The sequence below is a fragment of the Emys orbicularis genome, chromosome 8 (genome assembly GCF_028017835.1).
Source record: "Emys orbicularis isolate rEmyOrb1 chromosome 8, rEmyOrb1.hap1, whole genome shotgun sequence".
Classification (NCBI taxonomy): Eukaryota; Metazoa; Chordata; order Testudines; family Emydidae; genus Emys; species Emys orbicularis.
In genome coordinates, this window is record NC_088690.1 from 40,641,973 (window position 1) to 40,659,571 (window position 17,599).

Sequence of the window (17,599 nt, forward strand, 5' to 3'; positions counted from 1 at the left end):
GAAATGATTCTGCTTTTGCTATTGAGGTTCTCATAAATTATCTTTTCACAATTTGTAATCCTTAAATTAGTATTGTCTGTTAAAAGCATTAAACTATCCTCAGAAATCTCTCACTGTATTTATAGGTGTGTAGTTTATTATAATTTGTGTGTAAAAAATCACCCTGTGTTAAAACTTGGTATGCTATGCTGAAACTAATTTCACATGGGCAACAAATGAAGTTAATAATATTGAATAACAAATAAATTCAGGATAACTGTGGTCTGCCCATGGATATTCCTGAAGAAGTAGAGGCTAAATATGTTAGATGAATTATTAGTTGCAAACTATTCATTCAGTTCTACTTGTGAGTGTAAAGAAGTTGAGGCCCTCTGTGTTACCAAACTAAGTGACCCCACAGTTATGATTCACACTAACATCTCGTTCAGTTGTTAAAAATTATTAAATCATAATTTTTCTTTTTAAATACAAACTTGGGTTCCAATCCTCCCAATAATTATGCACATGCTTAAAGTTAAGAACACTGCTAAATGTTTGCAAGGGCACCTAACTCCCAAGGAAATTCAATGGGATTTAAGCATTTAAGTGCCACTTTTGCCTTTGAACCTCCCTCTCCCACCATCCCCCCACCAAGACATAGCCTTAGGGCATAAGAATCATAGAATCATAGAAGATTAGGGTTGGAAGAGACCTCAGGAGGTCATCTAGTCCAACCCCCTGCTCAAAACAGGACAAAACCCCACTAAATCATCCCAGCCAGGGCTTTGTCAAGCTGGGCCTTAAGGATGGAGATTCCACCACTTCCCTAGGTAACCCATTTCAGTGCTTCACCACCCTCCTAGTGAAATAGTTTTTCCTAATATTCAACCTAAACCTCCCCCACTGCAACTTGAAACCATTGCTGCTTGTTCTGCCATCTGCCACCACTGAGAACAGCTGAGCTCCATCCTCTTTGGAACCCCCCTTCAGGTAGTTGAAGGCTGCTATCAAATCTCCCCTCACTCTTCTCTTCTGCAGAGATATAAATATGCCCAGTTCCCCCAGCCTCTCCTCATAACTCATGTGCCGCAGCCCCCTAATCATTTTAGTTGCCCTCTGCTGGACTCTCTCCAATTTGTGCACATACTTTCTGTAGTGGGGGGCCCCAAAACTGGACGCAATACTCCAGATGTGACCTCACCAGTGCCGAATAGAGGGGAATAATCACTTCCCTCGATCTGCAGGCAATGCTCCTACTAATGCAGCCCAATATGTCATTAGCTTTCTTGGCAACAAGGGCATACTGTTGACTCATATCCAGCTTCTTGTCCACTGTAATCCCCAGATCCTTTTCTGCAGAACTGCCGCTTAACCAGTCGGTCCCCAGCCTGTAGCAGTGCATGGGATTCTTCCATCCTAAGTGCAGGACTCTGCCCTTGTCCTTGTTGAACCTCATCATATTTCTTTCAGCCCAATCCTCCAATTTGTCTAGGTCACTCTGGACCCTATCCCTACCCTCCAGTGTATCTACCTCTTCCCCCAGCTTAGTGTCCTCCGCGAACTTGCTGAGGGTGCAATCCATCCCACCATCCAGATCATTAATGAAGATGTTGAACAAAACCGGTCATACAGGGCAGAACAATGGTCCTTCTAGCCCAGTATCCTGCCTTCCAACAGTGCCAGATGCTTCATAGGGAATGAACCGAACAGGGCAATTATCGAGTGAATCATTCTCTGTCACCCAGTCTCAGCTTCTGGCAAAGGCTTAGGGACACCAAGAGCATGGGGTTGTGTCCCTGATCATCTTGGCTAATAGCCATTAATGGACCTATTCTCCATGAACTGATCTAATTCTTTTTTGAACCCACTTATACTTTGGGCCTTCACAACATTCCCTGGCAATGAGTTCCACAGTTTGACAGTGCACTGTGTGAATAAGTGCTGCCTTATATTTCATAGAATCATAGAAGTGTAGGATTGGAAGGGACTTCAGTAGGTCTTCTAGTCCAGTCCCCTGCATGCAAGGCAGGACTAAGTAATAACTAGACCATACCTGACAGGTGTTTGTCTAATCTGCTCCTAAAAACCTCCAGTGACATACATTCCACAATTTCCCTAGGCAATTTGTTCCAGGGCTTAACTACCCTGGCAGTTTTTCCTAATGTCCAACCTAAACTTCCCTTGCTGCAATTTAAACTCATTGCTTCTTGTCCTATCCTCAGAGATTAATGAAAACTACTTTATCTTAGACTCTGAGATGACTCAGATATGTAATACATATTTTTAACATTTGCCTTGACTTTCTATTCTTTCTGCAAGAGACATTTCTATTTTTTAAAGTATTATAATTTTAATTTAAACAACACCATGGAAATTCACATAAAAAATACATTAAAAAGTTTAAGACAGGCCTTTTCCTGTGTGAATGAAAATTATTTTTAAGATTTAATGCCCACTATAAGCAGCACCAGTAGAATTTAATTTCAGCTGGGGAAATTTGATTATCATGAAATACTATAAACAAGAAAGATAAAGTTGTTACTCTCCATGGGTTCACTGTTACTATGAGAACCACATTAGTGAATAAAAAGAGCTCTTGATTTCTCAGTGGTACTTCATTACCATTAGCATATGTGTGATCTTGGTCCATGGATCAGCATACTCAGAGGAAAATGAGATTCGGGCAAATATAATTCTTCTATAGAAATCATTTATTTGTTTAAGTCTCAACCTAATTGATTTCTTACTTTTATGTGTATTATTTCACTAAATTAAAATACATGAAAGTAAAGTAATTAATCCTTTCTAATACACTCTTAATTTAAACAATATTTTAAATCTGGAAATACCTAAGGTTATTTCATTGTCTTTTAAAATACTAATATCTGTAAATAAACCATAATATAATCAATGCATCATGTTTTTTTAACTGAGCTTCTGATTCAGAAATGTTAAAAACATCAACAAATGCCTTTCAAAAGTAGAAACAGTTTTATGTTAAGTCAGACGTGGGAAGTTGCACCAAATCTTGTACTGTAGGTATACATTCCATGCTGCCTGGCAACACACTCTAAATTAACACAATGTTGTCTAAGCTCCATTGCATAGTAAGATTTTGGAAATGAGTGGTTAAACAGGTTCCGGGGTTAGTGCAATAGCAAGTGCACCTGAAACTTGGCAGATAGGAAAAGTGTTGTGCTATTTAATAAATTCCCAAACCTACTGTATAGTTTCAGTATAAAAACATGCAAAATAGCTTAATAAACAGACAAAAGTTCAAACCACTGCACCCTCTAATATTTATGAATTGGAAAAGAGTAAAAAAATCTTAAACATTTTGTTCTTTATTCTCTATTCCACTATACTTAAGAAATTAAAAACTAAATTTTAAAAAGCAAGATTTTTTGCTTGTAATTATATGCCTGAAAATAGTGACATGCTGTACATTTTATTGAGCATAGTGTCTGTGCCTGTCCTTTATGTTCACTGACTATCCTATGGAATGACTGCATTTTGAGAGGAAGAGATTGCTAAGCCAAACCATGCCAAGTTATCAACAAGGCAGCAATGTATACCCAGAATGAAGTTTTTCTAATCTTTTCTGACTTAAGTGATGTCTCTGTTTGTATCAACAAGGAATAGAACATGTTACCATTGTTTCCAATGAAACAACATTGAACAAATTACCATGGGATCTGGTAAATTCTCCATCAGTTTGAGTCTTTATATCAAAAGTGGATGTCTTTTTAAAAGATATGCTCTTGTTCAGGCACACATTATTTGGCTAGCTGCATGAATTATTGAGTGAAATTCTATAGCCTGGGGTATGCAGGAGTTCAGACATAGATGATCATAATGGTCCCTTCAGGCCCTTAAGATCAATGTATCCGTCTATAAAATCTATGAACACAGAGTCTCTTATCATGTATTATTAGCTGATGGTGTAATGTATTTAATGAAAGGCAATTCTTTCTTGTTCAGACAAGTGATGATGTGAAAATAATGGTCCCTATTGCTGAAAGGGAAAAATACTATATTGTCTTACCTGAAGACCAATGGGACCTGGAGGACCAGGGAATCCTCGTGGACCTTCATCGCCTTTCTGCCCAAACATTCCTTGCTGACCTCTTGGGCCTGGCTCTCCATCACCTCCCTGACAGACAGGAACACATGACATGAGCAAGAAGCATAAAGATGCCAAGCTTGATTAAGAAGAAGTTCCACTAAAGTCAGTGGACTTGTTTCTAAGTATGTTTGGTATCAAGTTGATTTTGCAACTGTTTATTACGTACACAATAAAAAAAAAAAAAACCACCTGGTCCCAATGATTGGTCCAATACACCACGTGCATTATTCCAGTGTTAAAGAGTAAGGTGTAAATCCCTTGGATTGTGAGTGTGGGGACACCTTGTTACATATATGTTGTGATTTCAAATCTATTCTATGTCAAGCAACACAAATTAGCACATTATCAAGTTTTGTGAACCTAATGAGAATCTGAAAAGGTCTGGGTTTGCTATGCATAAAAACCGAATTACTTACAGCTATACCAGGGGCACCAACAGGACCTTGAAGACCTGGTGGACCCGGAGGACCCTGCATAAAAAGAAAAAACAGCAGTTTTGACATCTAGAATGAGATGAACAGTAGATAGAGAGAGAAGAGTATTTGCATGATTAAGATCTATTAAGCAATTCTATACTCCTCCAGAGAGAATGTAATATTACTCAAAAGTCTTTTACAGTCAGTGCAGTCAGGCATTATTTGTTTAGCTCTCAAAGACTCAGACTTGCCTGGCTACAATAAATTTTAAACTGACATTTACTGAAAGCACTTACATTCATAATGTTTCAGGATATTTAAAAATGGATTTCCATGCAAACATGACTCTAAATGAATACTGGCTTTTCCAAAACTAAAAATATCAGACCTTTTAATGAGATTTGTACAGAGGAAAGTCAACCCTTAAAGTGTGTTCTCACGATCTGTCTTCAAACTGAATGCTTATTATTTGAATCAAATTTTCCGTAAAGCTATATATGTTTTTGTGTTTGCACAACACTTGCTATCCTGTCCTTCCTGACTGAGAACTGAGCTTGTCTGAGCACTATGGGCCACATTCTTATTTACAGAAACACACTTTTACACTGCCTTAAAGTGGATATCAATTACATTCTGTATTGCTAGAACAATGCAAAGGAGTCTTAATGTAAATGGGAATCTTGACACGTCATAAGACATTACATGTCATATGTACATATCATATCCAGCAACATATATATATTATGGGCCTGTTTATGCATCCCTTACTCACACTGGTGGAACCTTACTCATATGAGTATTCCCACTGAAGTCAATAGGACTACTCACATGAGTAAACTGTGTTACTGAGGGCCTCGTGTGTAACCTTTACCTTGCATGCAAGATGAGTTTACTGATTGAGATGATTGATTTTCTGGAAAGTCCCAAAGATGAAGGTGTGGCCAATGGAAAGGCAATAGGAGCTCCAATTCGTGTTGCAAGAAGAGGCATTGCTAGGTACATGCCAAGCTATATTGCAGGGTAGTTTCTTGAGTGGGGGAAGTGTGAAAGGCTAGTTCAAATCTTACTACATGTTCACCAGGTTTACTACTGCTGATATTATGCAGTGTTGTTGTAGCCATGTCAGTCCTAGGATATTTAGAGAGAAAAGGTGAGGGAGGTCTTATCTGTCATAGGACTAACTTCTGTTGGCGAGAGAGAGAAGCTTTCGAGCTGACAAAGAGCTCTGCTGATATTGTGATGTCTGGTCACATTAGTATTGTCTGCTAGATTCAATAGCATGAAAACAAGAAGACCTGGATTGTGCTAAGAATTTAGCCTGTAATAATGGCAAGATGCCTCTTGGCACTCCCTGGTTGTACTGAGAAGAGCTCAGTCAGCGGCATCCTGTGAAGTGGTACAACACAGCTCCACTGGGCAGTGAGTGGATGGCTTAGCCAGTCGAGGGCAGCAATTCTGGACCCTTATGCAGGCAACAGGAAGAGGTTGGGAGGAGAGTGGGGTGAAATTTTTTTGGATGAATAGTTTGTTTGCTGAGCAATGCAGTTAGGTTGACCTGAAACTATTTGTGAATTCGGACTGTATTAGTTTTGGCTGGGAAAAAGCTTTTCAGGGCCAGCTTCAGAAAAATGAGAGTGTGTGTATATGTGTCCCCCTTATAACCTGTAGCATAGTGGTTAGGTAAGTTGTATGGGAGGTGGGACACCTAGGTTTGAATCTGGAGCAGGGACTTGAACTCATATCTCTCCTGTCACATGAATGCCCTAACCTCCAAGCTGTAAGATGGTTTGCTTTCAAACTCTCCTGTTGAAGCTGTTCCACTTTGTATAAATATTATTCAGGCTGAAGAAAGAATGAGAATGACTCTTTAGCCTTGCAATTAAGACACTCACCAGGATGCAGATGTGGGGATAGGAAAATGTGGATTCAAATCCTTCCTCTGAATCCGTCAGAGAGAAGATCAGAATCCATATCTCCTAACTCCCAGATTTGTGCCCTAGTCACCAGGCTAAAGAGTCATTTGCTTGCGCTTTCTGTTTGGCCTAATGCATGTTTATATAGTTATACAATGTGGAAAAGCTTCAATGGGAGCACTTGCACACAGACTAGCCTATGTGCTGGTGATGAGGATAATCACTTGCAATGGGAGAAGGCTGAGTTCAATTCCCTGCCCCAGAGTGGGGACTCAAACGTGGGTCTCCCACAACCCTGGCAAGTGCCCTACCACAGTAAAAAGTTTTAAAGAAGAACATACACTCCTTCTTTTTGCTGAAGCTGACCAGATTTTTCCAATTAGCTAGAAATTCTGAGTATTTTCTGAACCAAATGTTTGTTCTGATTTTTCAGTTTGCTGCCAGAACTGAAAAATCAATTATTTACCCGGCTCTAGCAGGGAGGCTCCTCACTTCCCTCTCCCACCCCCACAATAGCACAGTCTAGAGAGGATTTGATCCTGCAAGCTCTCTGTGCATGGAACTCCCACTGAACTCAGTTTGTCAATGGATTGAAGGATCTGACTCTACATGCTGTTTTAACAATGAAAACAACAACAAAAGCTGCACAATATTTTCTTTGTGAAAGTGAGAGTGCATCAGATGGGCCCATCATTCAAAAGAAAAAAGCAATTGCAATACTATCGGATTGTAAAGGGAGACATATATCTGAGAAGTACATTGCTGGAATTTTCCCATCCCCCTCTTACAAAACACTTGCATTATAGTTAACATTTGAATGCTGCAGTGGGCATAATAGCAAAGGGCTGGTGTGATGGAGAGAACCATCACAGAAAATGTGGAAGCCCAGGAGGCTGGTTTGTGATAGGGTTAAGTTGGTGATATGTATTAAAACTCTGTTGTTAATCAGGTGGAGGGAGTGGATTGGCAGAACCTGTCAGAGGTGGGGCTAAGGCAGTATAAAGCCTGCTCCATCAGCAAGGTGTGCACTTTAAGTGGGATTTTAGTCTAGGCAGAAATCTGCTCCAGTCCTTTCTTTGGCTGGGAGTTCTAATGTAGTTTAGGGCCTTGCCTGAGTTTAAAGAGCTTATTCTAGTCTAGACATTTTAGAAAATACTGCAGTTAGAAGGTTTTCTATCCTTCACAGGAGAGCTTGTAAAGGGGTATTTCTTAGTTGTTTGTTTGGGCGGGGGTGTTGGTAATTTAAAATTTTTACTTCCTTAAATTACATTATTTCCCCTCCATTTCCACAGAACTCCTGACTTCCCTCTTGTGCTCTTTTTTCCCTTCATAGTATTGATGAGTTTCTGACCCACTGTACAAATACCATGATGGCAGTGGGACAGGCAAATGTTTTCAGTCTCTTTAGTGGCTTATCTTAACATGATATTTCTGCACGTATTCCAACAGACCGACTGGGCTGCAGCTAATGGAAGGAATTTACATACATACAAATAGAAAATGTATCTAAATTCACTAGACTGCACTGAAAATGTCAGCCACTGCTTCTATGCTCTCAGGATGAATTCACCTCTCTGCAGATAATCAGCACAAGGCCAATGGAGCTCTTAAATCTCACTTAGCCCTCCATATAGAGTTCCTGTTTAGTATCACCTATTAATCATCTTTAAATATTTTCCATTTGTTCAGATAGGGGCAGATTCTCTGTTCCGTTACTCAAGTGGCACAAAAGGCTGATTGTAAACCCTACCTGGGTGTTCTCCTGGCATGGAGAAATCTCCAGTGGGGGTGTAGCTAGCAGAGTCAGCTCCTGTACAACATTGCCTGCAATCTCCAGTGTCAGGGGTGTGTTCGGGGCAGGGAGGGATATACTGGAGAGCTGAGCAATGCACTATGCACTATAGCTATCCCCGGCTGGCAGTGGTCCCTTGGCAATCATTAGCAGTAGAGGTTTCTTGTTAAATATCAACTAGTGAAAGCCCCAAACCATAAATCCCTTCCGCAGTCCTTGTTTTCTAGGCTCGATGGAGAGAAGATGTCAAGATTCCTCTGAAGAGGCCAAAGGAAAAAAATTAGGCCTTAAACATTTTCTCTTAGGGCCCCCTGATCTTAATAGACCCAAGTTCCCCACCTTCACTTTTATCAGTAGACAAACACTTGAACCTGAAGTCATCTGAGATGAGAGGTTCAAGTGCTTGTCTCCTCCCCTCACCCTGTCTCCTCTTTGAGGGGAGGCCAGGTGGCACATTCTATCCCTGCCCTGCACACTCCTTCTGTCTTATGGGAGGGAAAGCAAGTTTCACAGAAACACACATTCTGAAGTCAGTTGGCTGAATAGGTGTAGCTGAGGGCAGAATCGGACTCAGTGTGGCTAAGTTCATTCGTGTGCTCTAACATCAAAGTTGTATCACACCTTCAAATAAAAACACTACAGCAGAAACAATCCAGGATTTCAGTGTGAAATACTCCAGATATGTGCATATTCATGCAAGCCTCCCACTTTGGTATTAAGCATGTGCAGGATACAATTTTCAACCACTTATTTTGCAATTACTTTATTTGTAAAGGAAGGCTCCTTAAACATATCAAAACCTCTAGTACTTATGAAGGGTTATGGACTGAATCTTCAGCCCTATGCCCAGCTCAAGTAGCTATGCTGAGATGGGGCAAAGCAGGAAGGGCAAAAGTTTTCAGAGACAAGCTGAAGAAGCCATGTGCACCTTTAAGGGGGAGAACAGGAAGATTTGTATGCTGCCATATACTGAGCCCGAATGGAACTGGATTCTGGGCTGCACAAAGATGTGAATGCCTAAAAGCCCACCCTTTTCCAGGCATAGAGGAGCACTATGCTTGCGTACCACAATGGCTCTCTCCAGCTACATAAGTAGTAGCAGGATTTGTCCCTACATCCAGGGCAAGTTTACAACAATAATAATTAATAATAAAGCTTATTTACAGTTATCTGGGTACAAAATACATGCCTGGAAAATTTAACTCATTTTAAAAAGTTCTCATTTGAGATAAAATTCCATTTGGCCATTTTTTATATCAGACTCACCCAAAAGTTCATCTCTAGGTTGAGAATAAGTACCAAAAATTTCAATCCAAAGGGGAATTTGTTCAGTAACTTTTCTAGGTATATTCCCCAGAAAACATGGACTGATAATAGATGTGCTTTCTCAACCATATCTATAATATGTTCCCTGTGTTAACAGGCCATTGCAAATATTTTACTACAACATTTATGATTTGATCTGACAAAACAGAATTGTGACAAGTATGCATTTGCTGCATGTGGAACTGCAGAAGTAAGAGCCTTTCGCATGAATAACTGCGGAAGGACACTCTTATTTTTTTTTAAATGCCATTTCCAACACAAGTTTGCTCTATATATTTTCCTATGAAAATATTATAAAAATTATTAATTAGCATATGCCTTGTATTAAACAAGATGCCGTTTGATGTGAAGATATATAATCATACATTTGACAGTTGCTAAGAACTTTCTACATTTATAGTGCTAGATGCATAATTAATAATAAAAAAACATCTTTTTCATGATAGGGATTGGCAATATACTTAAAGTGACTGAATATGCTACTCTTGCCCTGAGCTCTACTAACTCACACATTTTGAACTGGAATGTAATCAAGAATCTCTCTTCAGTGACTTCTCCCCCATTTTGTCTGAACTTGTTCAGAAAAAATAATATGAGAGCAAACCTGAACACTGACGAGAGACTTGAAAATGACTTGAAACTTGTTTGGGGTTTGAAACAGTAATTTTAAAGCAATCAGAGGAACGGGAAGTACTGAAATACTGTGGGGAAGGTTGTTCTTCAGATATTGCTGGTCTGACTGGACAATGGAAGTACTTGAACTCCTGTGAGAATTTTCATGCGATTTAGATCCTGATCCAGCTCTATGGAAGTTTATGGGAGTCTTACGATTGAATTCAGTGGGCCCTTAGCGTATGTTTACACTACAGCAGGGAGCAAGCTTCCCAGCTCAGGTAGACAGACCACACTAGCAGGGCTCAAGCTAGCAATCTAAATATAGCTCTGGCAGAGACTCAGGCTAGTCTCCTGAGCTCAGAGCCAAGGGACTGGGAGGTCTTAAGAGGCTGAGCTGCAGTATCAATACTGCTCTTTTTAATGTGCTTGATTAAGCTTTGCTAGCGTATGTCTGTTCACCCAGGCTGGGAGGCTCACTCCCATGCCCCTAGTGACTTGAAACATTTGGAAGTTTGCATAAAATATCTTGACTTCTGGATACCTCTCTGAATTGAACCTCAGAGATCCATGAAGTTAAGTCATCGGTGATAAAATACATTTCAAAAGCTTTACAAAAGACATGTCTTTACAATAAAATAAAGGACATATTTCCACACCGTCATTTCATGTTCACAGTCAATATGTATTGGCTGCTAGCACAGTAATGCATAATTGCATATATGCTCTTTGATACGTTCTACCCTCTGCTTCACCCATCTATCTCCTAATTATACCCTAAGCTAACTGGGTGTAAGAGAATACTCACTATTTATGTACAGTATTGTTAACATTATGTTAAAATTCTAGGTAAAATATTTTAAAGGTGTAATTAAGTCACACAATGCGATTGACAGTTTTCTGTGTTTCTACTGGTTGAAGTGTATGAGTCTATTTGAGACATACGCCTGGGTCCTGCTGATTCAGCAAATTGTTCATTAGATACAGGAGTGCAGTAATTAATTCAAAGGCAATAAAAAAGTGAAGCCAATACACTGGATAAAGTAGTTAGATACTCACATTTTCTCCCTTGTCACCCTTACTGCCTTTCTGACCTGGTTCACCAATTTCACCCTGTAATTGAAAGCCAGAAGTTACGTTCCTTCTTTAGAATGGCCTGCTTCCTAACTACACTCAATACTACTGTATCTTTAAACGTCACCTTTAACATGATTATGCTGCCTGTTTTATGTTGCAGTTTCAAGTGTGAAGGCCTAAGGGGAACAGTTTTGCATGGATCAATCACATTGGTATGACAGATTAATCCAGCTATTGATTGGCATGCTGCAGAATGCCACATGACCTCGCTTTGAAGTATACTACAACTGGGTTATAAATAAAGGAAACTGTTTTTTCTCACATTAGCTTCAATATGAACTGATAATGAAAGTACCTTGATTTATAGACTAATCTAATTACACATGACTGAACAACTGCTTCTCATTGTTGTGCATGGTATTTCAAAACCTCCACTAGACTCAAATTACCCAGTAACCATCTAAGAAAGTTTTATTTGGTTTAGCACAATAATAAAAGACAGTTTATGTGATTTAACATAAGGACTCTCTGTGGGTTCATAGATTCCAACGCCAGCAGGGACCATTGTGATCATCTGTATAACACAAGCCGTAGAACTTCTCCCAAATAATTCCTAGAGCATAAAAATCCCTAGTTACATAATAACTCAAATAACACAGCCATGTACTATAAACGTAAACCTCAAAGTACTTCTATTTGTGTTAGTGAAGCTAGTTAAAACTGTGATGGATTTCAAAGAATAATACTAGACCAAATCTAAGCTGAATCCTGAGAGGTGCTGAGCACCCTCAACTCTTCTTGGAGTCAGTGGGACCAGGAAGAATTAGTCTCTTTGTTTTTATGCTCTCAACACTTAATGCTGAGGCCCTATTCCACCATCAACAAGATTAAATGACTATACTTTATTGGGAATGTTTTCTATTTCTCATTCACTAAGCCAAGTTTTTTTTTAAATAAGCAAAAATAAATTTTAACATCATATATCCTGATTTGTTTTGCTACAGTTTCAACCTCACTTCTCTACTGGTAGAAATCTTAAATTGTCTACTGTTGCTTGGACACAGATCCTGATCCCCTATTACTCCTGTCTCTCAGATGTCTGACTTTATTTTTTTAAAAGGGATGTTTAGCCACAGTGTCTAATGTGATGACAGCTACAGGAAGTCCATTTTGTGTATAAATCATCACACAGGCAGACAAATGCAAACAATAAGGACTGACCTTGTCACCATCTTCTCCAGGAGAGCCACCAGGACCAGCAGGACCTGGAAGACCTACAGGACCCTGTACTCCATCTCGTCCAGCTGGACCTTGAGGACCTTTTTCACCCTGAAGAAAGAAAAATCATCTGTATTTATCACAAGAGAATAATTAAGAATTTTGTACAATTAATTCATACTTCATCAACCAATATGCAAATTGTTATATAGCAACATGCAAAGATGTTTGACTGAAATCCCTTTCTTGTTATATGGTGGCCTTTATCACATTCACACAATCACACTCAAAAAGATCAAATGAAAACCTCTCACAAACATTAGAAAGACAAGGTGGGTGAGGTAATATCTGTTATTGGGGCAACTTCCGTTGGTGAGAGAGACAAGCTTTCACAGAGCTCTTCTTCAGGTCACTGAAGAAGAGGTCTCTCTATCTCTCAAGTTGGCCCCATAAAATATATGACCTCACCCACCTTGTCTCTAAGATCCTGGGCCCAACATGGTTACAACACTGCATCTCACAAACACTGCATCTCACAAACACTGACAAGCTTTCACAGAGCTCTTCTTCAGGTCACTGAAGAAGAGGTCTCTCTATCTCTCAAGTTGGCCCCATAAAATATATGACCTCTCCCACCTTGTCTCTAAGATCCTGGGCCCAACATGGTTACAACAACACTGCATCTCACAAACACTGACATATTTAGTGATACCAACTCCATCCCTTACGTGATTATAAAAGAGTAACACTGGAGGTCAATTTAGCACGTGTGTCCAATCATTCCTTTTCCAAACAACCCATTTCAATGAAGGATAATTAATTGTCTTTACATTTTGTGCTAGAACAATTAACTATGTTTAAAAGCTGTCCTCAAACAATTATTCACATATAGGGAGATTCTCAGTACTACTACTTTAGGAGACTGGTCATATCCTTGCAGGGTATTTTCCATGCATGGAGGAATTCCCAATTGGTGTGTAGCTGGAAGAGAAAGCTTCCACACCACTTTGCCCCCAATCTCCAGCTCAAGAATATATTGGGTGCAAGGAAGGATAAGCTGAAGGCAAGGGTGGAGGTGTATAATGAACTGTACCTATCCAGGGCTGACAGATGGTTCCTTGGCAACCATTGTTATCTGACACATGTTAGAACTGTTCCCAAGCTGCTCTAACCTTCACCTGGGACTTGGCAGAAAGTCAGGCAGCCATAACTGGCTCCCTGACAATCCAACTACCTCTGTGACAAGTGGTAGCTAAATGCAGCAGAGAATCTGGTCCCTAAGTTCCTCTGTGCACTACTGTCCAACCGAACTTGTAAATAACTAAATTATTAATAGTACAAATCAGCAGAAATCACAACCAGCTTCTTCATAATGTAGGCTCTTAATAAGACAATGAAGGCTGACTGTGTATGCATGTAATATTAAATGGCTAAATTCCACTCTGAGTTGAAATGGGAGGTATTTTGTGCTAAATCATGACCAGGACTAGGCAAATCTACAAATGTTGAGGTTTAAATATTAAGATACAGACACACAGTTCTGTGAAGCCTAAATTCAGCACAATCTCATTGTTGTCACATAAACTCAGAAGAGCCTATACTCTCACACCAAGTTGCGGGCAAATGGGCTTTTTTGAGCAGTTGCTGGCTTTCTCCTTCACCCTGTACTGGGGCACAGAGTCCAGACCATGGGTCTTTTGGGATAACTTACAGGAAAGTCCCTTTCCAGGCTCCAGAGGTGAACCCCAGAGTTCTGTGTATGGTACAACCCAAATGGCTGCCAAACTCATCCTGACATTTTCTGTTTCAGTTTGATATTCAAACTCACCATGTTCCAGTCCTCTAGAATTTTTCTCCATAAGGCTGGCCAAACTATAATAGGGACCCATATATGTGAAACTATAGAGCTCATAACTTTATATCACATGGCAGTTAATATGTGGTTGTGTGTGTTACTCTGTTAACTTCTATTTCACATTTTCAAAATGGCCCTTGAGATGTTCAGGTGAAAAAAAGAGGGAGGGGACAGCAAATAAGAATAGAAATGATACCAAAGGAGCAACAACAAACAAACAATAGTAATAATTCTGGTGAGCAGTGTGCTTTCTGTGCCTAAAATAAAAGCAGGCTGAGAGTCTGAAAAAATGAGTAGTCAGGCATTCATCAATGATCACATCAGAGGCTAAAAAAGTACCAGAAAAGCACCAATTGCTGAGAGAGAACATACTGAAAAATAGGAGTGAATGGTAATGAAATTTGATAACAAAGTGAGAAATAAATTTGCACTCCAATATGCAGAAGCAGGATAAAAAAATGGAATCAAAACTATAATTTGACAAAATATTTTATGAATAGATTCTGCCACCTTTGTACTAATAATGATTCAGCCTTGTTAAACTCGTCCTCCTAGGTATTATAATGTGCAAAAATATAAATGTTGTCATCCAGTTTAATTTAATTTGCAATTTTCTATATTATAAATATAAAGGGAGTAGGGCAGGTGTGCTGGGCACATATGCAATAGGAAGGTCCTGCAGTGTGAACAGCTAAAGTTCTTGAATGAAAATTAATAACTTCTGTACTGTAATAGCCTTATGTGCCATCTCCTTGGAATTACTTACCGGAGCACCCTTCTCTCCCGCTGGGCCTGGAGGACCTTGAGGACCTGGACGGCCTGGTAGACCAATAGGGCCAGCAGTACCTGCCGATCCACGTTCACCTGGAGAACCCTACAAGGAAAAAAAATACTAAGTATGCAGAGAATTCTAATGTAGTCCATTTAAGCTTCTCACTGTTCTTCAGCTTCCAAGCACAGATTTCCATCCTTCAATCGGACTTGACGCAGATGGGTATTCTCAAAGCCAATTGCCCACTACTAATGGGATTTCATGGATTCAGGTCATACATGGTATTTATATTCTAAAAAATATTTAGATAAGCTTTTGCCATCTACCTGAGTGTACAATAGTGCCCAGTTGTCATAAACACACATCTAAGGGTAGCATAAAATCCCTCCTCTACCTGTAAGGGGTTAAGAAGCTCAAATAACCTGGTTGGCACCTGACCAGAAGGACCAATGGGGAAAGAAGATACTTTCAAATCTGGGGTGGGGTGAGGAGAAGGTTTTGTTTGTTTGCTCTCTTGTGTGTGTGTTGGCTCTTGAGACAAAGAGAGAGACCAAGCAGGTAATCCAGCTCCTACTGAAATGATACATCTAAAATTACAGAAATTGTAAGTAATAGCAAGGAAATGCATTAGATTATCTTGTGAATTTTCCCTATGCCAAGAGGGAGGTTTATTCCTGTTTTGTAACTTTAAAGTTAAAACACAGAGGATTCCCATCTAGGCTTAAGTCTTTTTATTACCCTGTAAAACTACCTTCCATCCTGATTTTACAGAGGTGCTTCTTTTACTTAATTTTTTTTATAATAAAGTTCTTCTTTTAAGAACCCGATTGATTTTTAGTGTCCTAAAAACCCAAGGGTCTGGTCTGTGCTCACCTTGTTAACCTATTTGGTTGGTATATTATTCTCAAGCCTCCCCAGGAAAGGGGGTGAAGAGGTTTGGGGGGATATTTGGGGGGGGATAGGGCTCCAAGTGGCCCCTCCCTGAATGTTTGTTTAAATCACTTGATGGTGGCAGCAATACCGTCCAAGGACAAGGAAAGAAATTTGTGCCTTGGGGAAGTTTTTAACCTAAACTGGTGGAATATAAGCTTAGGGGTCTTTCATGCGGGTCCCACATCTGTACCCCAGAGTTCAGAGTGGGGAGGGAACCCTGACACCAGTGGTGTCCATTTGGGATCAAACATTTGACTGTAATTGATGAGAAATGGCAACAGCCTTTCTGAAGTATGCTGAGCATCATCTGAGTTAGAAATAGTGGAAGATTGCCTGGCACTGGTTATGGTCACTTTGACTTCATCAACACAAATGCCTTTGTGAGATGCTGGTCATATAGTTTAGGAGGCCTAACATTGATCTCAGAGGACTTGCTTTTATTCTGGATAATATTAGATTTGCAATAACTGTTGTAATAAGCTCAAGATCCAAGGAGAAATGCCGCCAGAAAATATCTCAGCATTAATATTTCCAGGAATAAGGTATAGTTAGAATGTAGCATAGGTTCATGTCATGCTAGCCTTCTAGGAAAAAAGAATGTGGTGAGAGAATGTGTCATGCTAATAGCACTAGGATTAGTGGCAACTGGGACAGAGGTGGAAGCCGTGATGGTGTCCATAGCACAGGTGGCAATAATTGCATTGTTAATGGCAATAGCAATTATAACTGTAGGGGATAAAGAGTGCTTCCCACACCTAGCCCTTCCCACCCACCCAAATGTGACCTCATAGAAGATACTGGTTCAAAAATTTTGGCTTCAGTTGTTGATCAGATATGCATAGGTGGGTGGACATCAGTATGACTTTCCATCAACATTTTCCCAGTCCTTTGGCTTAGAATTATATTAATCACTACTATTTCTGACTACTGGTTGTTTTCATGGCCAAAAATTTCAGAATGGACATTGAGCCCTTCCACTGTGAAACTTTTTAAAAAAAATAAAACTCTAACAACAACTATTAGAGCAGCAGCACTTATTAACCTTGTCTCACAGTCGTTATCCAAACTGTAAAAGGTGGGTTAGCCTTACTAGTTAGCTTTATAGTTGTATTAAACTAAAAGAGAAAAAGTTGAAAAGCAAATGCCCAAACATACTTGAAATGGTCATTGCAGACTCAGTTAAAAACTGCATATTTTTTCTCCCCAAAAATCAGATTTCACTTTAGAACTCTTGTCTCTAAATGAAGGATTTGTTCTAGGATATTTTAAATCTCTAAATCTTTTGCCCAATACAAAGGATGTGAATTCAGTGAAAGCCCAAGTACTAGATTCAGTGTGTGCAGATGTTGAAAGGTTTAATCCTACAGCCCATACTCAGTTCTTACTCAGGTCAATCTCAGTTTAGTACAAAGTCCCTTTCACAAGTAGCCCTTATTGCATTCTGCTTGAGTTAGTAGCATTTTGGAACAGACCCTGGGGCTGTAATATGGTTCATAATTTATTTTTAGGAAATTGCTTGTTTTTTGATGTAAAGAAACTTATTACCCTGATAAATGAATACATACTGCATAGTAACATAG

General features: G+C 39.6%; 1 protein-coding gene across 4 annotated transcripts in view; it reads right to left on the bottom strand.

The window, feature by feature from the left end:
* The window catches only part of COL11A1 (collagen type XI alpha 1 chain), a 225,255-nt gene that overhangs the window by 51,034 nt on the left and 156,622 nt on the right, over positions 1 to 17,599 (bottom strand). For all 4 annotated transcript variants that reach the window (XM_065408835.1, XM_065408833.1, XM_065408836.1 and 1 more), the window contains 5 exons: positions 15,081 to 15,188; positions 12,463 to 12,570; positions 11,224 to 11,277; positions 4,522 to 4,575; positions 4,025 to 4,132 (listed from right to left, as the gene is read on the bottom strand). In XM_065408835.1, coding sequence (XP_065264907.1) covers positions 4,025 to 4,132; positions 4,522 to 4,575; positions 11,224 to 11,277; positions 12,463 to 12,570; positions 15,081 to 15,188 — 432 coding nt within the window. The remainder of the gene's footprint in view (positions 1 to 4,024; positions 4,133 to 4,521; positions 4,576 to 11,223; positions 11,278 to 12,462; positions 12,571 to 15,080; positions 15,189 to 17,599) is intronic.